The 22,005-nt window shown below is 43.9% G+C and overlaps 2 protein-coding genes across 2 annotated transcripts in view; both read right to left on the bottom strand.

Moving 5' to 3' along the window:
* Positions 1-44: 44 nt before the first annotated feature.
* On the bottom strand, positions 45-8,386 carry LOC311149436 (proliferation-associated protein 2G4-like). The gene is made up of 13 exons (XM_084186638.1): positions 8,167-8,386; positions 6,756-6,884; positions 6,352-6,457; positions 6,190-6,259; positions 5,804-5,896; positions 5,478-5,541; positions 5,253-5,331; positions 4,981-5,059; positions 4,623-4,756; positions 4,233-4,327; positions 3,875-4,002; positions 3,375-3,428; positions 45-1,839 (listed from the first exon to the last, which is right to left on the bottom strand). The coding sequence occupies exons 1-13, from the start codon at positions 8,252-8,254 to the stop codon at positions 1,759-1,761; spliced, it is 1,200 nt and encodes a 399-aa protein (XP_084042764.1). The 5' UTR covers positions 8,255-8,386; the 3' UTR covers positions 45-1,758.
* Positions 8,387-8,661: 275 nt separating this feature from the next.
* The window catches only part of LOC311149435 (receptor tyrosine-protein kinase erbB-3-like), a 41,285-nt gene continuing 27,941 nt past the window's right edge, over positions 8,662-22,005 (bottom strand). The window contains exons 16-27 of the mRNA XM_084186637.1: positions 21,917-21,970; positions 19,585-19,726; positions 19,163-19,381; positions 18,723-18,908; positions 18,379-18,537; positions 17,366-17,447; positions 17,078-17,224; positions 16,634-16,731; positions 15,049-15,210; positions 11,470-11,547; positions 10,738-11,032; positions 8,662-10,603 (exon numbers count right to left, since the gene is read on the bottom strand). Of these exons, the coding sequence (XP_084042763.1) occupies positions 9,411-10,603; positions 10,738-11,032; positions 11,470-11,547; positions 15,049-15,210; positions 16,634-16,731; positions 17,078-17,224; positions 17,366-17,447; positions 18,379-18,537; positions 18,723-18,908; positions 19,163-19,381; positions 19,585-19,726; positions 21,917-21,970 (2,815 nt within the window). The 3' untranslated portion in view covers positions 8,662-9,410. The remainder of the gene's footprint in view (positions 10,604-10,737; positions 11,033-11,469; positions 11,548-15,048; positions 15,211-16,633; positions 16,732-17,077; positions 17,225-17,365; positions 17,448-18,378; positions 18,538-18,722; positions 18,909-19,162; positions 19,382-19,584; positions 19,727-21,916; positions 21,971-22,005) is intronic.

Here is a 22,005-nt window from a genome sequence, read left to right on the forward strand (position 1 = left end):
GAGGTCCATAAGACAATGTTGAGACAAACAAACACATCCACATATTTTGTTTTAATAAAGTTTATTTCAAACCATGAAGAAAAGCAAACTCCCTCTTCCTAAACCCCAAAAAAGAATGATGTTACATTCTTTTAAATTGACAATACCTCTGTTTTACTGATTGAGGCATGTATGGTTTCCACATCCAGTGCAGGGGTCAGCAGTCATAATTGTCAACTGTCAAATTAGTTTATCAAGGAATAGCCATATTTCAAAAGGCTTATCTGATTATAGTGGAATGATCAAGGGATCTTTTTCACAGAATTAATGAGACATTCACTTTTCAGTCAAATATGTAAAATAGTTACACTGAGATGGGTTGTAATTCTGACATTACAATTTCAAAAGCCTTCCTAAATGCCTCATTTTATTGCGAGGAGTTCCACTTTTACTTCCCAAATAAGGACTTTTGAAAAATTACATCCACACACATTTACAATACAAGAGTAGATTCATTTCTTTCATGAGAACAATTTTAGAAAGTCATCAACCTAGTAAGAAACATTTCCACAAAGATGGATCCCTCGAATATCCTATTCAGAATGAAAACCCCCACAGAAACTAGTGGTGCAGCAGTTTGTTAGTTAGTCCTTTGGTCAGTTGCCCCACCCAAATTCAATATCATGGAGTTGCTATTTGATGCCGGCGTTGTAATGGTTCTAATCTAGATAATTCTAAAAATAGCCTCTGAAACTGGGATTATTTATTTTACAATAGAAAGGATCAGGTATTAAACAGCTATGGAAACTGATGTAAACACTGATTATATAGGTGGAATTCATTGAGATGTGGCAGTACTAGTGAAGTATGAAATGAATTATGGCGTCCTACACAGAACAAATCATTTAATAGGAACACCTGAACCCTCCATTTTTGGGCATAAGAGTGACAAATGTCTGTGTGTGCAGTGAGAGCAAGCCCCTTATCCGACTCCGTTCTAAAAATCCATTTAAAATACGTCCACGGCAACGGACTTGACAGTTATGTCACAAACTGTTACTCTAGGTAAGATAGCTAGGTATGCCCCTAGGAAATTGACTTATCCACTTTAAATAACAGGTGTGTGACAATGTACTCAGTTAACATTTGCAGTCATGACGGTTTATAACAGCGTTAAGTCGGCTTTATGGAGGGTTCAAGTTACTCCCCTTTTAATTCTCTAATAGGACACACTGACATCCATTTCAGAGACATGACTTCTTGCTTATGACCTCAAACAAGGTTTTCCTTCACACAATTATCATTGGCACAATGCAGTGCCGTCACATCATACCCTCCACTGTCATGCTTTGCCTTCATACATCATTATATAATTACAGTTCAAGGCTCAATGACTGGATGGTATAAACTTGTCTCCCACATAATCTACTCAGGAAAATGCCTGTGTTCTACTCAATATCCCTCTCTGAGTGTCATCGCACCGAACATGCTTACTATTCTGGGGAGAACCCTGCTGTCTCAAGGACATTGATATTGAAAAGGGATGTGACAGGAATTTGAATTTAGGAGTGAGCAGCACCATCACCCAGTACAGTCTGACATCGTTTACATTTGGAGGTATTCATCACAGAAGGCTAGGCCACACCACAAGGCGGGCGTGTCAGGACAGGAGAGTAGGATGGAGGGATAATTGATGTCTGTTCTGTTCTTTGGGTTGGTCAGTTGTCTGTCAGTATTCTTGGAGACGAAGACAGGGTTTGGGGGGGGGGTTGGAAGGTTTTATTCCGCAGCTTCGGTCTCCTCGACCTTCACCGGCGCTGGATGTCCTGGTGCTGTTTCAGTTTCCACTGTCTTTGAAGCCTTTTGACAAAGGGAAGGAGTTGATTGGAGATTGAGGCAAAACTCTTATAAAATGTAGTTACGTCACATTAACGTGTATTTTTTTTAAAAGCAGGAAGTCCCATTACGTTCAGAAGACCTCTTTCCCAAGGGAGACCTGGATGTATTTACAGTGCCTCCGGAAAGTATTCAGACCCCTTGAATGTTACAGCCTTATTCTAAAATGGATTAAATAAATAAAAATCCTCAGCAATCTACACACAATACCCCATAATGACAAAGCGAAAACTGTTCTTCAGAATTTTTGCAGATGTTTTAAAAAAGAAATACCTTATTTACATTGGTATTCAGACCCTTTGCTAAGAGACTCGAAATTGAGCTCAGGTGCATCCTGTTTCCATTGATCATCCTTTAGATGTTTTTACAACTTGGAGTCCACCTGTGGTAAATTCAATTGATTGGACATGATTTGGAAAGGCACACACCTGTCTATATAAGGTCCCACAGTTGACAGTGCATGTCAGAGCAAAAACCAAGCCATGAGGTTGAAGGAATTGGCCGTAGAGCTCCGAGACAGGATTGTGTCAAGGCACCAATCTGGGGAAGGGTACCAAAACATTTCTACAGCATAGAAGGTCCCCAAGAACACAGTGGCCTCCATCATTCTTAAATGGAAGAAGTTTGGAACCCCAAGGCTCTTCCTTGAGCTGGCCGCCTGGCCAAACTGAGCAATCGTGGGAGAAGGGCCTTGGTCAGGAAGGTGACCAAGAACCCGATGGTCACGCTGACAGAGCTCCAGAGTTCCTCTGTGGAGATGGGAGAACCTTCCAGAAGGACAACCATCTCTGCAGCACTCCACCAATCAGGCCTTTATGTTGGAGTGGCCAGACAGAAGCCACTCCTCAGTAAAAAGCACATGACCACCTGCTTGGAGTTTGCCAAAAGGCTAGTCAGGATCGAGGCAAAGATGAACGGAGCAAAGGAAAGAGATCCTTGATGAAAACCCGCTCAGGACCTCAGACTGGGGCGAAGGTTCACCTTCCAACAGGACAACGACCTTAAGCACACAGCGAAGACAACACAGGAGTGGCTTCCGGACAAGTCTCTGAATGTCCTTGAGTGGCACAGCCAGAGTCCGGACTTGAAACCGATCTAACATCTCTGGAGAGACCTGAAAATAGCAGTGCAGCAACGCTCCCCATCCAACCTGACAGAGCTTAAGAGGATCTGCAGAGAAGAATGGGCTTAACTCCCCAAATACAGGTGTGCCAAGCTTGTAGTGTCATACCAAAGAAGACTCGATGCTGTAATCGCTGCCAAATGTGCTTCAACAAAGTACTGAGTAAAGGGTCTGAATACTTATGTAAATGTAATATTTCAGTTTTTTTTTTTTATTTGTAATAAATTTGCAAACCTCTTTTTGCTTTGTCATTATGGAGTATTGTGTGTAGATTGGTTATTTTCTTCAATGTAATCCATTTTAGAATAAGGCTGTAACTTAACAAAATGTGGAAAAAGTAAAGGGGTCTGAATACATCACAGTACGCGTATCCTACCTTCTTTTTCTTTTTCTTCTGTGTCTTGCGGCTCGCTGAGCTTTGGAGTAAGGCCTAAAAAAAAAAAGATGTAGGTTTTTGAGAAAACAAAAATCAACAATCTCAGCTTAGTACACCATGACTCTGAAAATACCAAGTCAGCTAACAAAATGCCACATTAGTTTAATTAGCCTCATCCCTCCCTCCAGGGTATAAACAGGAAAAGGATATAGAAGTCACGCTACACTGGACGCACAACTTCTGCCAAGCATGAGAAGCTCCCACTCACTTCCATGAAACCTGAGCGTAAGCAAGAGGCTCACGTTGCCCAGCGTAAAATTACGCTCTGGTTCTATTTTCAAGAATACGACACGCAACTCACGCCCAAGAACACTTGATAAAGTGGCCCGTGCTCTGCTCACGCTGGCAAAAAGCTGCTAAAAACCATACTGTTTTCGTGAAGCCCCAGTGTAGCTCCCCAGAGCAGTAGCCCATCGGTCTACCACAGTCGGTTGGTTTACCTTGAGATCTGCGTCCTCTACCTCGTGTTCAGACTTGTACAGCTCCGGCTCATACAGCTCTGTGGTGATACGTAGGGGTCCGTTGGCCATCAGCAACACGGTGAACTTGAACTGGGCCACAAACTCACCTAGACACACAGACAGATGAAAGGAGTCAGTAAAAATGGTCAAGGTCATATCACCCTATGGAACTATTTTGTACTGTAGTGTTTAAGCGGTACACTGCTTTGAATGAATGGATTACAAAGAATGACATTTCGTTTGCAATATACCTTTAGCGATCCATCATGGGATTACTTGACACATTTTCACAAAAAGTTAATTCATAGTCTCCGGCTGGTTATTTATTTTAACTTGCCTTCTTTCTCGTGCAGAACGTTGAAGGGCTGCAGCAGTTCATGTTTGGCACACTCCACCACACCTAACCTAGCCTTACCCTCATCCTCAAACGCCCTGAGAGAGGGAGAAAAAAAGAGGAATATCAAAGAGGGATAGAGGAGGGCGAGAGAGAAAAACAAACATTCGATTACAAAAAGGGAATCAGTTGGAGGAAACCAATAGCCTAAATCAAATTGAATGTAAGCAGTTTGGTTAAATGACAGCGACAGGTTGTGGTCAATGTCTTAAATCAATTCATTTCAATTGTGTTATCAATTCACTTCAATTGTGTTAGTCAACACAACCTCATTTGTCCCCAATTTCTCATTTAACCTGTTCTGACTAAAAGGATGATGTGTGTCTGTGTTACCTGAGAGTGAAGGGCATGGCATCGAAGCGTCTCTCCACCTCACTGAAGAAACTCCTGGATGTCTTCATCTTCAGCCCGTACTGCTTGTCTGGGTCCCTCTTGTAAATGGTGGTCCTCTGGCCTGCATCCTTCGCCTGGAGTGGAGTAGAGTAGAAGACATGGGAAGGATGGGGTTTTACAGCACATCCAAAGTGATGACTGGAGTTGGACAGTAGAGTCATCCAATGCATAGAAAAAAGGTAATGTCTCCTCACGGTTTTGGTGCTCCTGAAGCTGATAATTTCAAAGATTTGAGAACAACCAGCAGGGAATTTGAGCCTAACGTGACTAGAATGTTAAGTGAATGTTTGTCCCTCACCTTGCCTTCTCCGGTGCTGATGAGCACATCCACGGCGTACACCTCATGCACCTCGAACTCAGCCTTCTCGTGGTCCTTCCTACACAGAGAGAGAGCAACAAGGCCATTAATAATTCAATACAACTTTATTTGTACCCTAAGAGCAATTACTATTAGTAATTCATTGGGTGCTTCAGACACACAAAGACACGAGAAACAATAACTGAGATCTGCATCGGATAAGTAACACTAAACAAGCCAGAGGTCTGGGACTAATCAGGTCTTCCATTCACCTCTGCTGGTCCGTGGGGTTCTGAATTATGGTTTTCTCTCCGTCAATAACATGCTGCTTCAACTGATGGGACAGCATGCCTGAGGAGAGAGTGTTACATTGGAATAAAGTCAAGGTATGTGATTTGGCAAGCTACCGGTACAAGATGTAAGGGATTGAATGTATTGTGTATGAATATGGCAGTGAGGTGCCAACTAGGTTAAATGACAAGGAGTGACTCACTCACCCTCTATGGCTGAGCATTTGAATGACTTGGCGATCTTATTCCAGGCTTCTGTGACCTGTGAGTTCTGAACGAAAGACAAACATCCTAAATGTTAAACCGCTATAAATCCATTGATGGAAATACTGTACCGTTACAATGATACCAACTTTATTCGTTTGTTAAGCTTTTTTCTAACTGGTCACTGTGTCCCTGACTAGCCTGGTCCCCGCTCTGTTTGTGCTATATAGCCAACTCAACCATAGGAGTTGGCTATAAAGCACAACCAGATCTGGGACCAGGCTAGTCCACGACTGTCCACTCAGTAAAGCGCTAACTCAGCACCTCACCTGGTTTCCAGGCTTGACCAGTCTGAGGGCAGCCTCGGCACACAGATGTGCCGCTTTAATCACGTCAGCTTTACGCCCCGTCAACGGAGCCTCCTGATGAAGAGAAAACAGGACGAGAAGGTGAAGCAACATAGCAGCTGATTACACAGGAAAAATACAACCATCTAACGTTATGTAGCTGTGTTTTACTGCGCTGGATGGTTGTCTACGTGAATCCTCTTTCTAACATTACGTGACTGATGCACTATGCATGTAATGTTTGATGTGCTGTACGTCTGTCTCTGTGAATATCCGTAATGCTGGCATTCTGTATGACACAGAACATATTATCAACATCATCAGCACTCTTGCTAATGTCACTGCAAACAACAATTAAGGTCTACTACCTTGGTCACTCCAACCACAAAGCTGTGAGCCAGGTTTGAGATGAAGCCATCGACGTGCACCCCCAGGTCACTGCACAGCCAAAAATCAGACAACACATGAAGGTCCATACAGGGAGAGCGAAAAACAATGTTCAACGTTCCAATACAATACAATGTTCCTACATTTTGATGAGGTCCCCGTCCTTCAGTACAATCTCAGGGTCACTCTTCAGGGGAGAGAAGTGGCACACGCAGTTGTTGACAGACACGCTGGTTGGGAAAGCAATGCCTGAGGGAGGCAATAAGTACAGACATTTAGTTACATTGAATAATGTCAGTAAGTTATTTTTCATGCACAACAAGAGAATATCAAGTGTTTTCCTTGTCTCCTCTCTCCTCACTTCCCTCAGATGTTTTGAGGTGGTAAGGAGAAAGGATATGAGTAAGCGATGATAAGACTTGAGATTTAACACAACTTTCCTTCAGTCAAAAAAGTAAACTACAAAACTCTATAAAAGCTACTTGATTTCACTATGTCATGATGACAACGCAAATAAGTGAGTTAACCAATGAGATGAGGCCCATACCTTTTTTCAGGTCCTTCTCCTTCCTGAAGACCTTTCCAGTTTCAGCCATGATGAAGGCATCTCCCTTTGCACAGAGGCTGACAACTGTCTCCCCAGCCTTGGCTGCCTCCACCACAGCCTTCAGGGCCTCTGAATAGGAAAAGACACAGGAGGACAGAACAGAGGTTAAGTAAGTAAGCTTCAAGTATTAGGATCAGGGAAGATGACTAATGGAGACCTTGATAAGGCAAGGCCGTGGATATTCACACTTTTAGATCTGCTCGTCGAATAGCATTTCACTGGTATTCTGTTAGTAGTCTACACCTGTTGTTTACGAAGCATTCCATGGGGCAAATATCTGATTCTTGTCATTGAAGCAAATTACATGATTATTATGTGGGATCATCTAGATTTACATAGATTCCAAGGAACACACTTCCAGGTCTTCCATTTTGATGCACAGGGAGTAACGTTATAGCATAGTTGCTGGCTATAGTTGTTTTACGCGTTGCAGGTCTGAGGCAATGCATTGTCACTGAATTGACAGATGCTGATGGTCATTGTGCCTATCTGTAAACGTTGTGAAATGGCTAGATAGTCAGCATTGCGCGGGGACGTCACTCGCTCTGAGACCTTGAAGTCGTCGTTTCCCTTGCTCTGCAAGGGCCGCAGCTTTTGTGGCGCGATAGGTAACGATGCTTCATGGTTACTTTGTGTGCAGAGGGTCCCTAGTTCAAGCCCAGGTTGGGGTGAGGAGCGGGCCTGACGCAAGACTGTTACATATACATTGAGCACCATAGATTTATTGAGTAAACGATTCACTTGCTGCAGGTGACAGTTCAGGATGATTGACAGCATGCAAGAGCTGAGCGCTAGAAAAAAACTACCTCTTTGCTTTGCGTTTAACAGCTCTACTACGTAGTTAGCTAATGCGCTAGTTGAAGTGACTCTGGTAATTAACTGACTAAACTTAACAAATAGTTGCTAGCTAAATGTAACTGGAATCATAACTTATTCGGAAGGTAGTTTGTTAACCAGTTAGTTTTAACAGCAGTGACAACTTTCCAGGCAGTGCATTGGATCTTAGCTAGTTAGCTCATTAGCAGCATGTCAGTTAGCCACCATCATTTAGCCACTAGAATTTATCCACTTTAGCTAACTAGCAGTTACATAAGTGCATGTATAGACTAACTTTACTATTAGCTAGCAATAATACACTAACTCATGGCTACGATATCTCTACGACACGGGCCAAATGCTAGCCCCGAGGAGACAGTGTCATTGATTTATCGCTAGCTAGCAACACAGCACATGTCTGCATTGTGATAGCTTAGCTAGCGTTAGCATATTAGCCAGTTTAGCTACAATCTGGACTCGGTCACGTTTCAACTCTTCAATCTTCTACTAAATCAACATGTTCATATTCACTTACGGTTGGCAATCTCGGCCCCCATTTTGTACTTGGTGACGACCAAGTCATCGGCGATGGTCTGCTCTTGTGGATCGTCGTCTCCAGACATATTTTCGGTAGCTCTTTCGCACTCAAAGTAACTTTTTCGCGGGTTTCAGCTACAGACTCGACCACGCTGCCTGGTCTGCTCTCTCCTCCTCCGCAGTTCTAGCCCAGGCCCAAAACGCTCGAGGTCCCTCCTACTAGCTGACGACGTCCCACGCACTGCGTGCACGCTGAGCACAAAATTGAATTGGTGCTTTACTGCACTGACTGAATAACCTTTTTATCAGTAAATTAGGCCTTATTCAGCAGTCATTAGATTTAGGCCTGGTACCATTCTTCAGTATTATATTATCTGCATATATACATTATGACTAATCAAAAATAGTGTATGCCTATCTCTTAACTTGCTTTTCTCTCTCTGTCTCTCTCTTTCACAGACACACACACACAATCAAATGCAAAACTCAAAACTGTTGTAAAACAATTATATGTATCAATATTAATTTTTTCATGACAGCAATTCACATTATATTACATGAAAACTATAATTTTTTTGACAAAACAGTGCTTGTCTCCAATCACTTGCAATAACATAGCCAACGACTGAAATTCATCCATACATGTTCATCAAGAATACTTAATTTCATATAGGAAACTATAAGCTACAAATTTACATTACATGGCAGTCCTCACCCAGGGAACCTTGAGGTTCTACGTAGGTAAACATTGGCTTCACCAGGAAGTGGAACACGTTGAAGTGCAAACACTGGAATTTGATCCAGCATCAGTGTGTGTACATTGGCTGCCTATTTCTGCTTTATGTATACATGCTATGTGTATCTATGTACATTTTGTATGCTATGTCTATCTATTTCTCCATATTCTATTTGCCTTTGACTTTGTGATTTTTGCTCACATTGATGTTGAGCTGCCTACTTGGTTACATTTCTGAGACTGGGATGCCACTATAAACAGATGGATAACATCAATGCTACATAGGACATTTTGCGTATGTTTCTTTGGTGAATGAGGTTGGTATGGATGATGTAAACCACCTGAGAATACATACATACACTACATTACAAACAACTCCTTCATCAGTACTAAAAGAGTGCTCCATTACTGGTTGAGCTGCACCAGAGCCTGATACATGATTATATAAAATATATCTGACTGTGCTTGCTTCATCATGGTTGTTGTTGTTTTCTCAGTCCACATCATTATGTGCGCACAGCATCTGGCTTGAGGAACAGTCTGCTGTGCCAGTAGTCAGGGTTGTCAAACGATGTGTTGCTGCTCGGCTCTACCACTCCCACACTGGAGCACACTTTGATGTACCCCTTCACCCCCAGCCCGGCACACCTGGTGCCCGTACCCCCCTCCACCTCAGCTGAAGTGGTCCTCCCATTCCCTGGGACTGGGAGGTTCTGGTACTCTGCCTCCTGGTGGTCCACTCGCTGGGAGCCCCTCGAGTCCCCTCCAAAGGCATCCATCTCCTCATACTCCTCCACCTCCACCTGGCTCTCTGCCATAGCTGTGGAGCCATCTGGCCTAGGGTTAGGTCTGGGGATAAGACTGGGCTTGGGGAGGAGGCTGGGCTTGGGGCTGGGGCTGAGGCTGGGCTTGGGGAGGAGGCTGGGTTTGGGGCGTAGGCTGGGCTTGGGGCTGGGGCTGGGCCCCACCTCTCCGCTGCTCTCTCGGAGGAGTCTGGGTTGTTCATTAGTATATTGGTAAACATCATCCTCCTCGCCAGCTTCCTCATCCTTCCTTTCCTCCTCTAGGTCCTGACTCTTTCCTTCTTTTCTCTCTCGTTCTTCTGCCTCTGTGCTCCTCAAGTCAGCTGCTTGGCTCTCCCGCCTCTCCCAGATGGGTCTCTCTGTGTCTGTGGTGTTCGTGGTGCTGCACATGTCCATGTGTTCATACTCCACTACTGCCCCCTGCTCTGGCCTCCCCTGACCCTGAGAGGCCCCTCGGTTGTCAAACAAAGCAGCTCCACTGTCAGGCCTCTCAGACAGCGGATGCAGCTCCTCTCCCTCTACTGATACAACTACAGCCACAGAACTGTCAGTGACCTCTGCTGACCCCTGGCTTCCCCTCAGAGCAGCTGCAGTGCTTGGAGAGTCCCCATGCATCAGTGAGTCCCCCTCTAGTGGTGAGGGTGCTGTATTGTAGGTAGGGGAGGGCAGAGGAGAGGTTTTCCTCCATATGACAGTTGAAGGCCCTTCTATCTGTACAGAGGTGGCTCTGGGGGAGCGGGGCAGAGGGGACGGCTGTTTGGTCATCAGCTCATAGTCCTCAGTGGGGTCTGAGATGGTTGCCAATGGTGACAGTGGATTCTTGGAGCTCCTAGAGCCCCTGAGAGATGCTCTACCTGGGTGAGAAGTTCTGGAGGCTGGGCAAGACAGAAGAGAATCTACCATGGAAAGGAGGAAACAGATATTAGAGAATAGAACATAGAATTCTATAACTCCATCAAAACAGATAAAAAAAATATCACATCCATTTGCTGTGTAGCCTTCACATCCAGGGGTCACCTCTCCCTCTCACCTCTCTCAGGAGTGCCTGACACTCCAGGCAGTACATATCCATAGTGGTCCTCCTCCTCCTCCTCCTCAGGCCTGTAGGAGGGTGACTTCGAGACTGCAGATGGGCTCCTATGCACCATGGTGGTGGAGGTGTGGTGGGTACTACTGCCACTACTGTCCCTGCCAGCCCTGAGCTGCTGCCTGCGCAGGCTGCCACTCAGTGACACTCCCTCTGCCAGCTCATTGTCCAGGCCACTGCCCTCTGACCCCTCCGACAGCGTTCGAGCTGAGTTCAGTCGAGACCGCTGGGAGAACAGCTGGAAGAATTTCACACAATGGAAAGAGATTTGAGTTTGAGGAAAACATTACATAAAATCATCATCATCATCATCAACAACAACAAGAGAGGTAGCCTTATTATCTTCATAAATATCACCACCAAATGGAACTGGCAGTGGGATAGAGATGAATCCAAAATAATATTTTTAATGTGTCTGAACTTGCTAGAGCAGTTGTTTCCTTTTGGCAATGTTTAGCCATAATACTGATTTAAACAAAGCGATTTGGCAAAGGGGAGTCAAACTATTCATTGCTCTCAACTAAATATGTCTGGCTGTATTATAAGGCCAAGTCCTCTTGTACTGAAGATCTGATGTGTTAGGGCCAGTGGTGTCTGGCTATTCGAAGGGGGAAATGAAGGCGCTAATATCAAGTCCTCCTTATCTGTGATGTGTGATGTGTTGTGGTGTCTCACCTGACAGGGGTTATCTCCAGGGCCGGGGGTCATGGGTAGGTACCCTACTGGTCCGGCCTGAGAGGTCACACTGGAACTCTGAGAGGTCAAAGAGAGAGAGAGAGTGGTTGAAGTTCCCACTGTCATTTTATAACTAGAAATTTGAGTGCGTAACTCAATAGATGTCAATGAGTGATAAGTGCAGAAATTCAATTTACAGTGGGGAGAACAAGTATTTGATACACTGCCGATTTTGCAGGTTTTCCTACTTACAAAGCATGTAGAGGTCTGTAATTTTTATCATAGGTACACTTCAACTGTGAGAGACGGAATCTAAAACAAAAATCCAGAAAATCACAGTGTATAATTTTTTAATATATCATTTGCATTTTATTGCATGACATAAGTATTTGATCACCTACCAACCAGTAAGAATTCCGGCTCTCACAGACCTGTTAGTTTTTCTTTAAGAAGCCCTCCTGTTCTTCACTCATTACATTTACATTTACATTTTAGTCATTTAGCAGACGCTCTTATCCAGAGCGACTTACAGGAGCAATTAGGGTTAAGTGCCTTGCTTAAGGGCACATCGACAGATTTTTCACCTAGTCGGCTCGGGGATTAGAACCAGCGACCTTTCGGTTACTGGCACAACGCTCTTACCCACTAAGCTACCTGCCGCCCCTGTTTGAACTCGTTACCTGTATAAAAGACACCTGTCCACACACTCAATCAAACAGACTCCAACCTCTCCACAATGGCCAAGACCAGAGAGCTGTGTAAGGACATCAGGGCTTAAATTGTAGACCTGCACAAGGCTGGAATGGGCTACAGGACAATAGGCAAGCAGCTTGGTGAGAAGGCAACAACTGTTGGCGAAATTATTAGAAAATGGAAGAAGTTCAAGATGACGGTCAATCACCCTCGGTCTGGGGCTCCATGCAAGATCTCACCTCGTGGGGCATCAATGATCATGAGGAAGGTGAGGGATCAGCCCAGAACTACACGGCAGGACCTGGTCAATGACCTGAAGAGAGCTGGGACCACAGTCTCAAAGAAAACCATTAGTAACACACTACGCCGTCATGGATTAAAATCCTGCAGCGCACGCAAGGTCCCCCTGCTCAAGCCAGCGCATGTCCAGGCCCGTCTGAAGTTTGCCAATGACCATCTGGATGATCCAGAGGAGGAATGGGAGAAGGTCATGTGGTCTGATGAGACAAAAATATAGCTTTTTGGTCTAAACTCCACTCGCCGTGTTTGGAGGAAGAGGAAGGATGAGTCCAACCCCAAGAACACCATCCCAACCATGAAACATGGAGGTGGAAACATCATTCTTTGGGGATGCGTTTCTGCAAAGGGGACAGGATGACTGCACCGTATTGAGGGGAGGATGGATGGGGCCATGTATCGCAAGATCTTGGCCAACAACCTCCTTCCCTCAGTAAGAGCATTGAAGATGGGTCGTGGCTGGGTCTTCCAGCAAGACAACGACCCGAAACACACAGCCAGGGCAACTAAGGAGTGGCTCCGTAAGAAGCATCTCAAGGTCCTGGAATGGCCTAGCCAGTCTCCAGACCTGAACCCAATGGAAAATCTTTGGAGGGAGCTCAAAGTCCGTATTTCCCAGCGACAGCCCCGAAACCTGAAGGATCTGGAGAAGGTCTGTATGGAGGATTGGGCCAAAATCCCTGCTGTAGTGTGTACAAACCTGGTCAAGAACTACATGAAACGTATGATCTCTGTAATTGCAAACAAAGGTTTCTGTACCAAATATTAAGTTCTGCTTTTCTGATGTATCAAATACTTATGTCATGCAATAAAATTCAAATTAATTACTTAAAAATCATACAATGTGATTTTCTGGATTTTTGCTTTGAGACTCAAAATTCAGCTCAGGTGCATCCTGTTTCCATTGATCATCCTTGGGATGTTTCTACAACTTGATTGGACATTATTTGGAAAGGCACACACCTGTCTATTTAAGGTCCCACAGTTGACAGTGCAAGTCAGAGCAAAAACCAAGCCATGAGGTCGAAGGAATTGTCCGTAGAGCTCCGAGACAGGATTGTGTCAAGGCACAATTTAATCAATTTTAGAATAAGACTGTAACATAACAAAATGTGGAAAAAGTCAAGGGGTCTGAAGACTTTCCGAATGCACTGTAAATTCATAGCTAGTTAGCAGCACAAGCAAACGTGCAAATCTCTCTTCACCCACCATCAACACCAATAATCTCTGCGATCCTCCTCCATGCCATTGACCATATGATTTTGTCTCTGTATTCTAGCAAATCCACATCATATAGAATTGGAATACCAGACCCTGTAATAATTGGCTTTCCTCCATCTTTTTTGGTTGTTCTTGACTGGAGCTAATGAGAACTATGTTTAATGAACAAAAGATTTTCAAGCAAACATCTGCTCCTCACCTGATTGGTTAACGGAAGCCGTGTCCTTGTGCAATTTGCATAAAGTAGAGCATAGTTTAACTTTTTCTATCGCTCAGCTAGCAGAGTTCGCGCAGCTCACATTCCCACAATCCCCTGCGCATTACTCCGCATGCTCCCGCTAAAAATGAATGGGGGCGGAACTTCGTCTGACGATTTCGGAGGTGGTGGAATTGAAACCCTAGTATGTAAGAAGCCTGCCTGTGAGCTAGAATGTGAAGCTAACTGAAGCTGGTTAGCTTTAGAAAACCCTGAGTAGATCTAGCTTGTTCAGTAGGATATCACTCTGGTTATGTGGAGATGTGATCCCTCTATACCAGTCTCTTCAATGAACTAACATGTTTCTAGTAAATGTTAGTCATGACTATCTGGGGTAGGGTTGTTATGACCATTGAGCTATAAAATGGTTATGACTGCTGCAGGGCCGGCGTTATGGGCGGGCCCTAGGGTACCTGACCCGCCCTACCGTACCTCCTTTCCCGTCCAAATAAAAGATTGATCATTTATTTGAACGAGACGCGCGCCGACAGAAAGATGCATCAATCTGAGCAAGCGAAACAGCCCCCCTCTGTCTCCGTATACGTAGACCATGTATCTGATGCTGTCTGGACAAGAGTATGGCATGTCATACTTTTTCTGGCCAGACAGCATCAGGTAAATGGGCTACATACAGTAGAGGAGCGCTGTTTCGCTTGCTAGTTTCAGCAGAGAGGAAGAGGCGAAGCGAGAGGGCTCACTCTTGCCAAAATATTTCCTGAATAAGCCCAATGCGTTTATTTGGGCATAATATGCAGACCTAAGCTTGTCGCCTGCATTCCCGCCTTTGGGACAACGACTCGCATTGTTAGGGTAGAGACATGACCATCTGGTCATTATATACAGATCTCTGGTTGCGAATTAGAAAGGAAAGTTGTCGGTTACTGGCGCAACGCTCTATATGCAATAAAATGCAAATGAATTACTTAAAAATCATACAATGTTATTTTCTGGATTTTTGTTTTAGATTCCGTCTCTCACAGTTGAAGTGTACCTATGATACAAATTACAGACCTCTACATGCTTTGTAAGTAGGAAAACCTGCAAAATCGGCAGTGTATCAAATACTTGTTCTCCCCACTGTATGTGTGCAGAATACTGTAAGTAAGATTTACCCTATATGAGCTCATCCTCAAGCGAGACAGAGTCCTGGATGGGGACAAGGTGAGAGGAGGAGTGGCCAAACCGTCCTCATCCTGGTCCTCCAGGCCTGCCTCCAAATTGGCCAGTGCTGATTCCCGTTGGTGAGATTCTTCTGGCCCTGCCTCTCCTCTGTCCTATAGGCAAAGCGTCATTAATAAGGGCCGTGTTCGAGAGGATTAAAACCGTAAATTGTGAAAAATATATATCATGGGTAAATTGTGACTGACTGATCTACAAATAATAATGAGTAGTTATTTATGATGAGTAGTTATTCTTTGTAGATCAGTCAGTCGGCAGCCACTTGCACTGTCGGTTGCAATGTCGAACAAGCCCAATGACTTCTGTCAATGGGCCACTCAAGGACTTGAATACGCTATGAAAGTGACTCTGCATTATGTCATACTTCCGGGGTCAGTCCCCTAATCACAAATGCAGTCATCTAAGATAAAGTGGGGGCCTCCCGAGTGGCGCAGCGGTCTAAGGCACTGCATTGCAGTGCTTGAGGTGTCACTACAGACCTGGGTTCAATCCCAGGCTGTGTCACAACTGGCCGTGACCGGGAGTCCCATAGGGCGGCGCACAATTGGTTAGGGGAGGGTTTGGCCGGGCGGGCTTTACTTGGCTCATTGTGCTCTAGTGACTCCTTGTGGCAGGCCAGGCACCTGCAGGCTGACTTTGCTCATCAGTTGAACAGTGTTTCCTCTGACACATTGGTGCTTCTGGGTTAAGTGAGCGGGTGTTAAGAAGTGCAGTTTGGCGGGTCATGTTTCGGAGGACGCATGACTCTCCCGAGCCCATTGGGGAGTTGCAGCAATGAGACAAGATCGTAATCATGATAAAGGGGGTCAAAATTACACCATTTTCTAAATATAAAAAAATAAAATAAAATCCACACAAACAGTGACCACACAATCAACATTTTGCAATGGCCATCTCAGTCTCCGGACTTGAACCCCATTGAAAACCTGTGGTTTGAATTGAAGAGGCCAGTGCATAAGTGCAGACATAGGATTTCGAGGATCTGGAAAGATTCTTGGAGGAATGGTCTAAGATCCCTCCCAATGTGTTTTCCAAACTCATAAAACATTTTTGAAAAAGCGGAGGGTGCTAGAGTATTGAAAACAATCATTTTGACCCCTATCTATTTTAGATTTTGTTTTATTACTTGAGAAACCAAATCTCTTTCTCTGAGCAATTATATTAGTATACAATTATATAATTTTCAAATTTTTCTGAACATACAATATAACTCAGTATTTGTATTATTTATTCTATACAGTATTTTTTGTTCCTCTTTATCAAGTAATCCAATAATTCCAGATCCCACTGTATATGTACAATTAAATTATACTTGTGTTTGTGGATTACTTTACTTCTGCCAGATACCGTTTATGAAGTATTTGTGCTGAAGACCATTGCGCTACGTTTCTACCCATTAAAGACCATTCAAAAAGCCTACAAAAGTTAAAAACTACAAGCCTACTTCCTGTAAAATGCTGTATCACTTTCTTAGTGTATAGACAGAAAAGTAATATAGTCCTGTAATCTTTTCCTTACCTTGATGACAAGGTAGCGAGGCGGGTCTCTTGCCATGCGAATAAAGTCATTGGCCAGTTCTTTGAAGGTTGGTCGAATATTCTCGTCAATCATCCAGCCTGGTAATAGAAAACAATAGGATTTTTTATGTCCAAAGGTTGCTGGGTGCAGCGGTTGGCACTATGCATATACTGTAACAGTATAAGATTGTTTATGTGTGTCAAAGAGCACAGAGTGAGAGGTATGTTGTGTGTTAGTCACCCAATGGAAAAGGAGGAAAAAACGTCATTTTAATAACGACATTTCAACTATTAATGTTCTGATGGGGATCGTTTGTGGACAAAACCTTGCTAATAAAACTAGGAGAATTTAAAAAGTGTGCTGGTATTTTTCCTCTTATCCCATGGCAGTTGTGTTGGTCGTTGGATGTGCCTTATATGTACATTAATTTATACTATTACTCACACTTGACCATGACCATGTAGACATCTATGGTGCATATGTGGGGCTGGGACAGACGCTCTCCCTTCTCAAGTAGACTGGGCACGTCCTGTGGCTGCATGGAGGCATAGGGCTCTGCCCCAAATGACATCATCTCCCATACCGTCACTCCTGGAGAGGGGAGAGGTGATGCATAATGATGACAGACCGACAGATGGGACGGACAGCAGAGGGATGGACAGGCGGCCGGACAGACAGACATACTGTACATACAAACAAACATATTATAAAATGATGATCATGCTGTCTTACCATAACTCCAGACATCACTCTGATGAGTGTATCTTCGGAACAGGATACTCTCCAGGGACATCCATTTTATGTTTATGGGAGTCTGGAAGTAACATAAACCACGTTTCCATATCGTATAAAAAAAATCAAGACAGCTGGACATTTCGGTACAATTTCATAAAGCCCGAGAGATAATTTGTTCGTTCGACATGGTGGGATCTTTTTGTGTCGGTAAAATGTATTATACGAGAAATGGCGGTGGAAACGCCTTTATGTGCAATTATAGATATAATAACCATCATATCGAAGTAAACTTGTTGTCATGCAAAGACATGGTGTGTGGTCCTCCCACTACGACACGGGAATCTCTACAGATAAAATAAGTTATGATGAACTTCACAGGGTGGTGAAAGTACACAGTGATCTTCATGCTCCTTTCCAATAAATATCGAGGGTCTTATAGTGGTGACATGATGATCGACGCTTGGCTGCCGTTTGACAAATACAAATATTCTCGCCGTTATCCATAATAATCTCATCATGTAGACTAGCCTACCAGCACAGCCTACCCACACTGTATCTGCCAGCTACAGCTAGAGCCCACATGCCAAGACCAGAGTAAGCACATTTGCTATTTAACGCAACCGTTTTTGTGACAAAACTGTCGGTAGAGTTGAAAATGCGATGGAAACACATTGTACTTCAGATTTTTATTTGGTACATGAAAATGTAAGCGAAAAAGTACATTTTGTGTGCACTACGTCATCACGCACTGATTTTTTTCCCGCAACAAGTCCGTTTGGTGGAAACAGACCACTTGTGGGAAAATTTTCATATTTTCTTAATGCGAATTATAGAATATTTGCATGAACATCTGTCGCCAATTGGATGGAAACCTAGCTATAGAAACAGAAACGGAAGCTCATTTTGTCTGTTATATTGGACAACAACTTGTGAAATATTATATCTTGATAGATTAATTAAGGTGAATGAAGCAGTGAATTCAGGATTCATGAGTCCTGAATCCTGATTACCTTGTTACTGTCACTGTAGACATATTTCTTGTCATCAGGATAGAGCAGGTCAGCCACACCATAGTCAGAAATCTGGACAAAGTAATCACTTTTCAGCATCACGTTCCTCGCAGCCAGGTTCCTGTGGACCATACAGTGCTCCTCTAGGTAGTACATGCCCTGAAGAGAAGACACACAAAGATTTCATTATATAGTTTTTTTCTCTGCTGTACCATAGTAAGAAAAACCTTTTTGGTTCCAGGTAGAACGTTTTTAAAGGGGTTGATTAAGGGTTCTTTGAGGTGAACAGGACCTGGAACCAAAAAGGGTTCTACTGTTTATTGATCGTGACCCTGTGACCTTACCTTAGCTATCTGCACACACCAGTTGAGCAGTCTCTGTGGGTCCAGGATGTCTTTGTGTTGCCTGATGTGCTCCAGTAAGGACCCCTGGCTGCTGAGCTGGGTGACCAGCTGGAGACTGGCACCTGGGCAGACACCTAAGAGCCTGACGATGTAGGGGTGGTCCAGACTGCCCATGGACAACATGTGCTGCACAGGCGGACACACAGAGTGAGAGAGAGGGAATCAGACAGTGCCACAAGACTGTGTAAGCTCACCAAGCTAAAGCCCAGGCATTAGCTCAGGGACCTAACGCAAGTATTTAGGTCTCAGGCAAGGTTACTCTTCAATAAAACCCACCTGCGCTACACAAACAGATCTGGTGACAAGGGATTCTAGTGTATTCTGTCTAGAGGTTAGTATAGTTACTCAGTATCGGTGTGTTAAGAGTGTGTGGTTCTTACATCAGTGATCTCAGTGAAGGTCTGTCTGCCTGTGCGGTCCTGGATGGTCTTAATGGCTACAGGAATCTTCACGGAGTCTCCCTCAGGGATCCACAGGCCTTTGTGTACGGTGCCAAACACTCCAGAGCCCAGGACTTTGATCTTTTTCAGCTCTGGGGCCCTCAGGATCCGGGCATGAACCTTGGCTCCCTTCTCTCCTGGCCCCAGCGGCTCAAAACTCTGGCCACACACACACACACACACACACACACACACACAAGTACATTAGCACACAAACACACTAGTTCACATTACATGAATGCACAAGTGCATTGGATACAATAGGTCTATATTAGACTTCCTGATACTGTACATCCAATATTTCCCTCAGTTCTGCAGAAATGACTGTCAGTTAAGTTGCTGTATTTCCCTAAGGAGTTCACCTCTCCACTCTCCAGGTACCTCCTCATGGCTCTCTTCCTGTGGATGGCCAGGCCACGGTGGTACAGCATGCCCAACACAAACAATGCCAGGCAGACTATGAGGGCAGCCGGCACTCCCAACGCTATCCCTGTGATCTGAGGGCTACAGGAGAAAAATTGGTATTTATTTCTTTATCGTAATTGTTTTGCTCACTAGACTCTACACACACACACACACACACACACACACACACACACACACACACACACACACACACACACACAGTTGAAGTGTCAATAGGGTTTTCAGCAGTGGAGGCTCCTCAGAGGAGGAAGGGGAGGACCATCCTCCTCAGTGAATTTCATAAAATCTAAAATAGTGAAACATTAAAAAAGTTATCCTTTTTAAATAAACCTATACTAAATATACAGTTGAAGTCGGAAGTTTACATACACTTAGGTTGGAGTCATTAAAACTTGTTTTTCAACCACTCCACAAATTTCTTGTTAACAAACTATAGTTTTGGGAAGTCGGTTAGAACATCTACTTTGTGTATGACACAAGTCATTTTTCCAACAATTGTTTACAGACAGATTATTTCACTGTATTACAATTCCAGTGGGTCAGAGGTTTACATACATTAAGTTGACTGTGTCTTTAAACAGCTTGGAAAATTCCAGAAAATGATGTCATGGCTTTTAAAATAGGCTAATTTACATTATTTGAGTCAATTGGAGGTGTACCTGTGGATGTATTTCAAGGCCTACCTTCAAACTCAGTGCCTCTTTGCTTGACATCATGGGAAAATCAAAAGAAATCAGCCAAGACCTCAGTCTGGTTCATCATTGGGAGCAATTTCCAAACGCCTGAAGGTACAACGTTCATCTGTACAAACAATAGTACGGAAGTATGAACACCATGGGACCACGCAGCCGTCATACCGTTCAGGAAGGAGACGCGTTCTGTCTCCTAGAGATGAACGTACTTTGGGGCGAAAAATGCGAATCAATCCCAGAACAACAGCAAAGGACCTTGCGAAGATGCTGGAGGAAACAGGTACAAAAGTATCTATATCCCAAGTAAAACGAGTCCTATATCGGCATAACCTGAAAGGCCGCTCAGCAAGAAAGAAGCCACTGCTCCAAAACCGCCATAAAATAGCCAGTCTACGGTTTGCAATTGCACATGGGGACAAATATAGTACTTTTTGGAGAAATGTCCTCTGGTCTGATGAAACAAAAATAGAACTGTTTGGCCATAATGACCATCGTTACGTTTGGAGGAAAAAGGAACACCATCCCAACCGTGAAGCACGGGGGGTGGCAGCATCATGCTGTGGGGGTGCTTTGCTGCAGCAGGGACTGGTGCACTTCACAAAATAGATGGCTTCATGAGGAAGGAAAATTATGTGGATATATTGAAGCAACATCTCAAGACATCAGTCAGGAAGTTAAAGCTTGGTCGCAAATGGGTCTTCCAAATGGACAATGACCCCAAGCATACTTCCAACGTTGTGGCAAAATGGCTTAAGGACAACAAAGTCAAGGTATTGGAGTGGCCATCACAAAGCCCTAACCTCAACCCTATAGAAAGTTGTGGGCAGAACTGAAAACGCGTGTGCAAGCAAGGAGGCCTACAAACCTGACTCAGTTACACCAGCTCTGTCAGGAGGAATGGGCCAAAATTCACCCAACTTATTGTGGGAAGCTTGTGGAAGGCTACCCGAAACGTTTGACCCAAGTTAAACAATTGAAAGGCAATGCTACCAAATACTAATTGAGTGTATGTAAACTTCTGACCCACTGGGAATGTGATGAAAGAAATAAAAGCTGAAATAAATCACTCTACTATTATTCTGACATTTCACATTCTTAAAATAAAGTTGTGAGCCTAACTGACCTAAGACAGGGAGTTTCTACTAGGAATAAATGTCAGGAATTGTGAAAAACTGAGTTTAAATGTAATTGGCTAAGGTGTATGTAAACTTCTGACTTCAACTGTACGCTGCTGCTACTCTGCTTATTATATATCCTGAATGCCTAGTCACTTTTACCCCTACCCACATGTACATACTGTATTACCTCAATTACCTCAACTACCTTGTACCCCTGCACATTGACCCGGTACTGGTACTCCTTGTATATAGCCTCATTATTGTTTTTATTGTGTTATTTAGCAAAGATTTGTCATACTTTTTAACTCTGCACTGTTGGGAAAGGGCTCGTAAGTAAGCATTTCACTGTAAAGTCTACACCTGTTGTATTCGGTGCATGTGACCAATATAATTTGATTTGATTTGTTTGAGTGTGGGTGTGTGTGTTCATATAAACACCAGCAGGGGGAGACACTCACCTAGTGGAGTGTCTAGTGTTGTCTATACAGTCACTCAATCCTGGACCCGAACACCTGCAACAAGAGGCACAGCTTTACTCTGCAGCACA

This window comes from Coregonus lavaretus (assembly GCF_964263955.1).
Source record: "Coregonus lavaretus genome assembly, chromosome: 22".
NCBI classification, from domain to species: Eukaryota; Metazoa; Chordata; class Actinopteri; order Salmoniformes; family Salmonidae; genus Coregonus; species Coregonus lavaretus.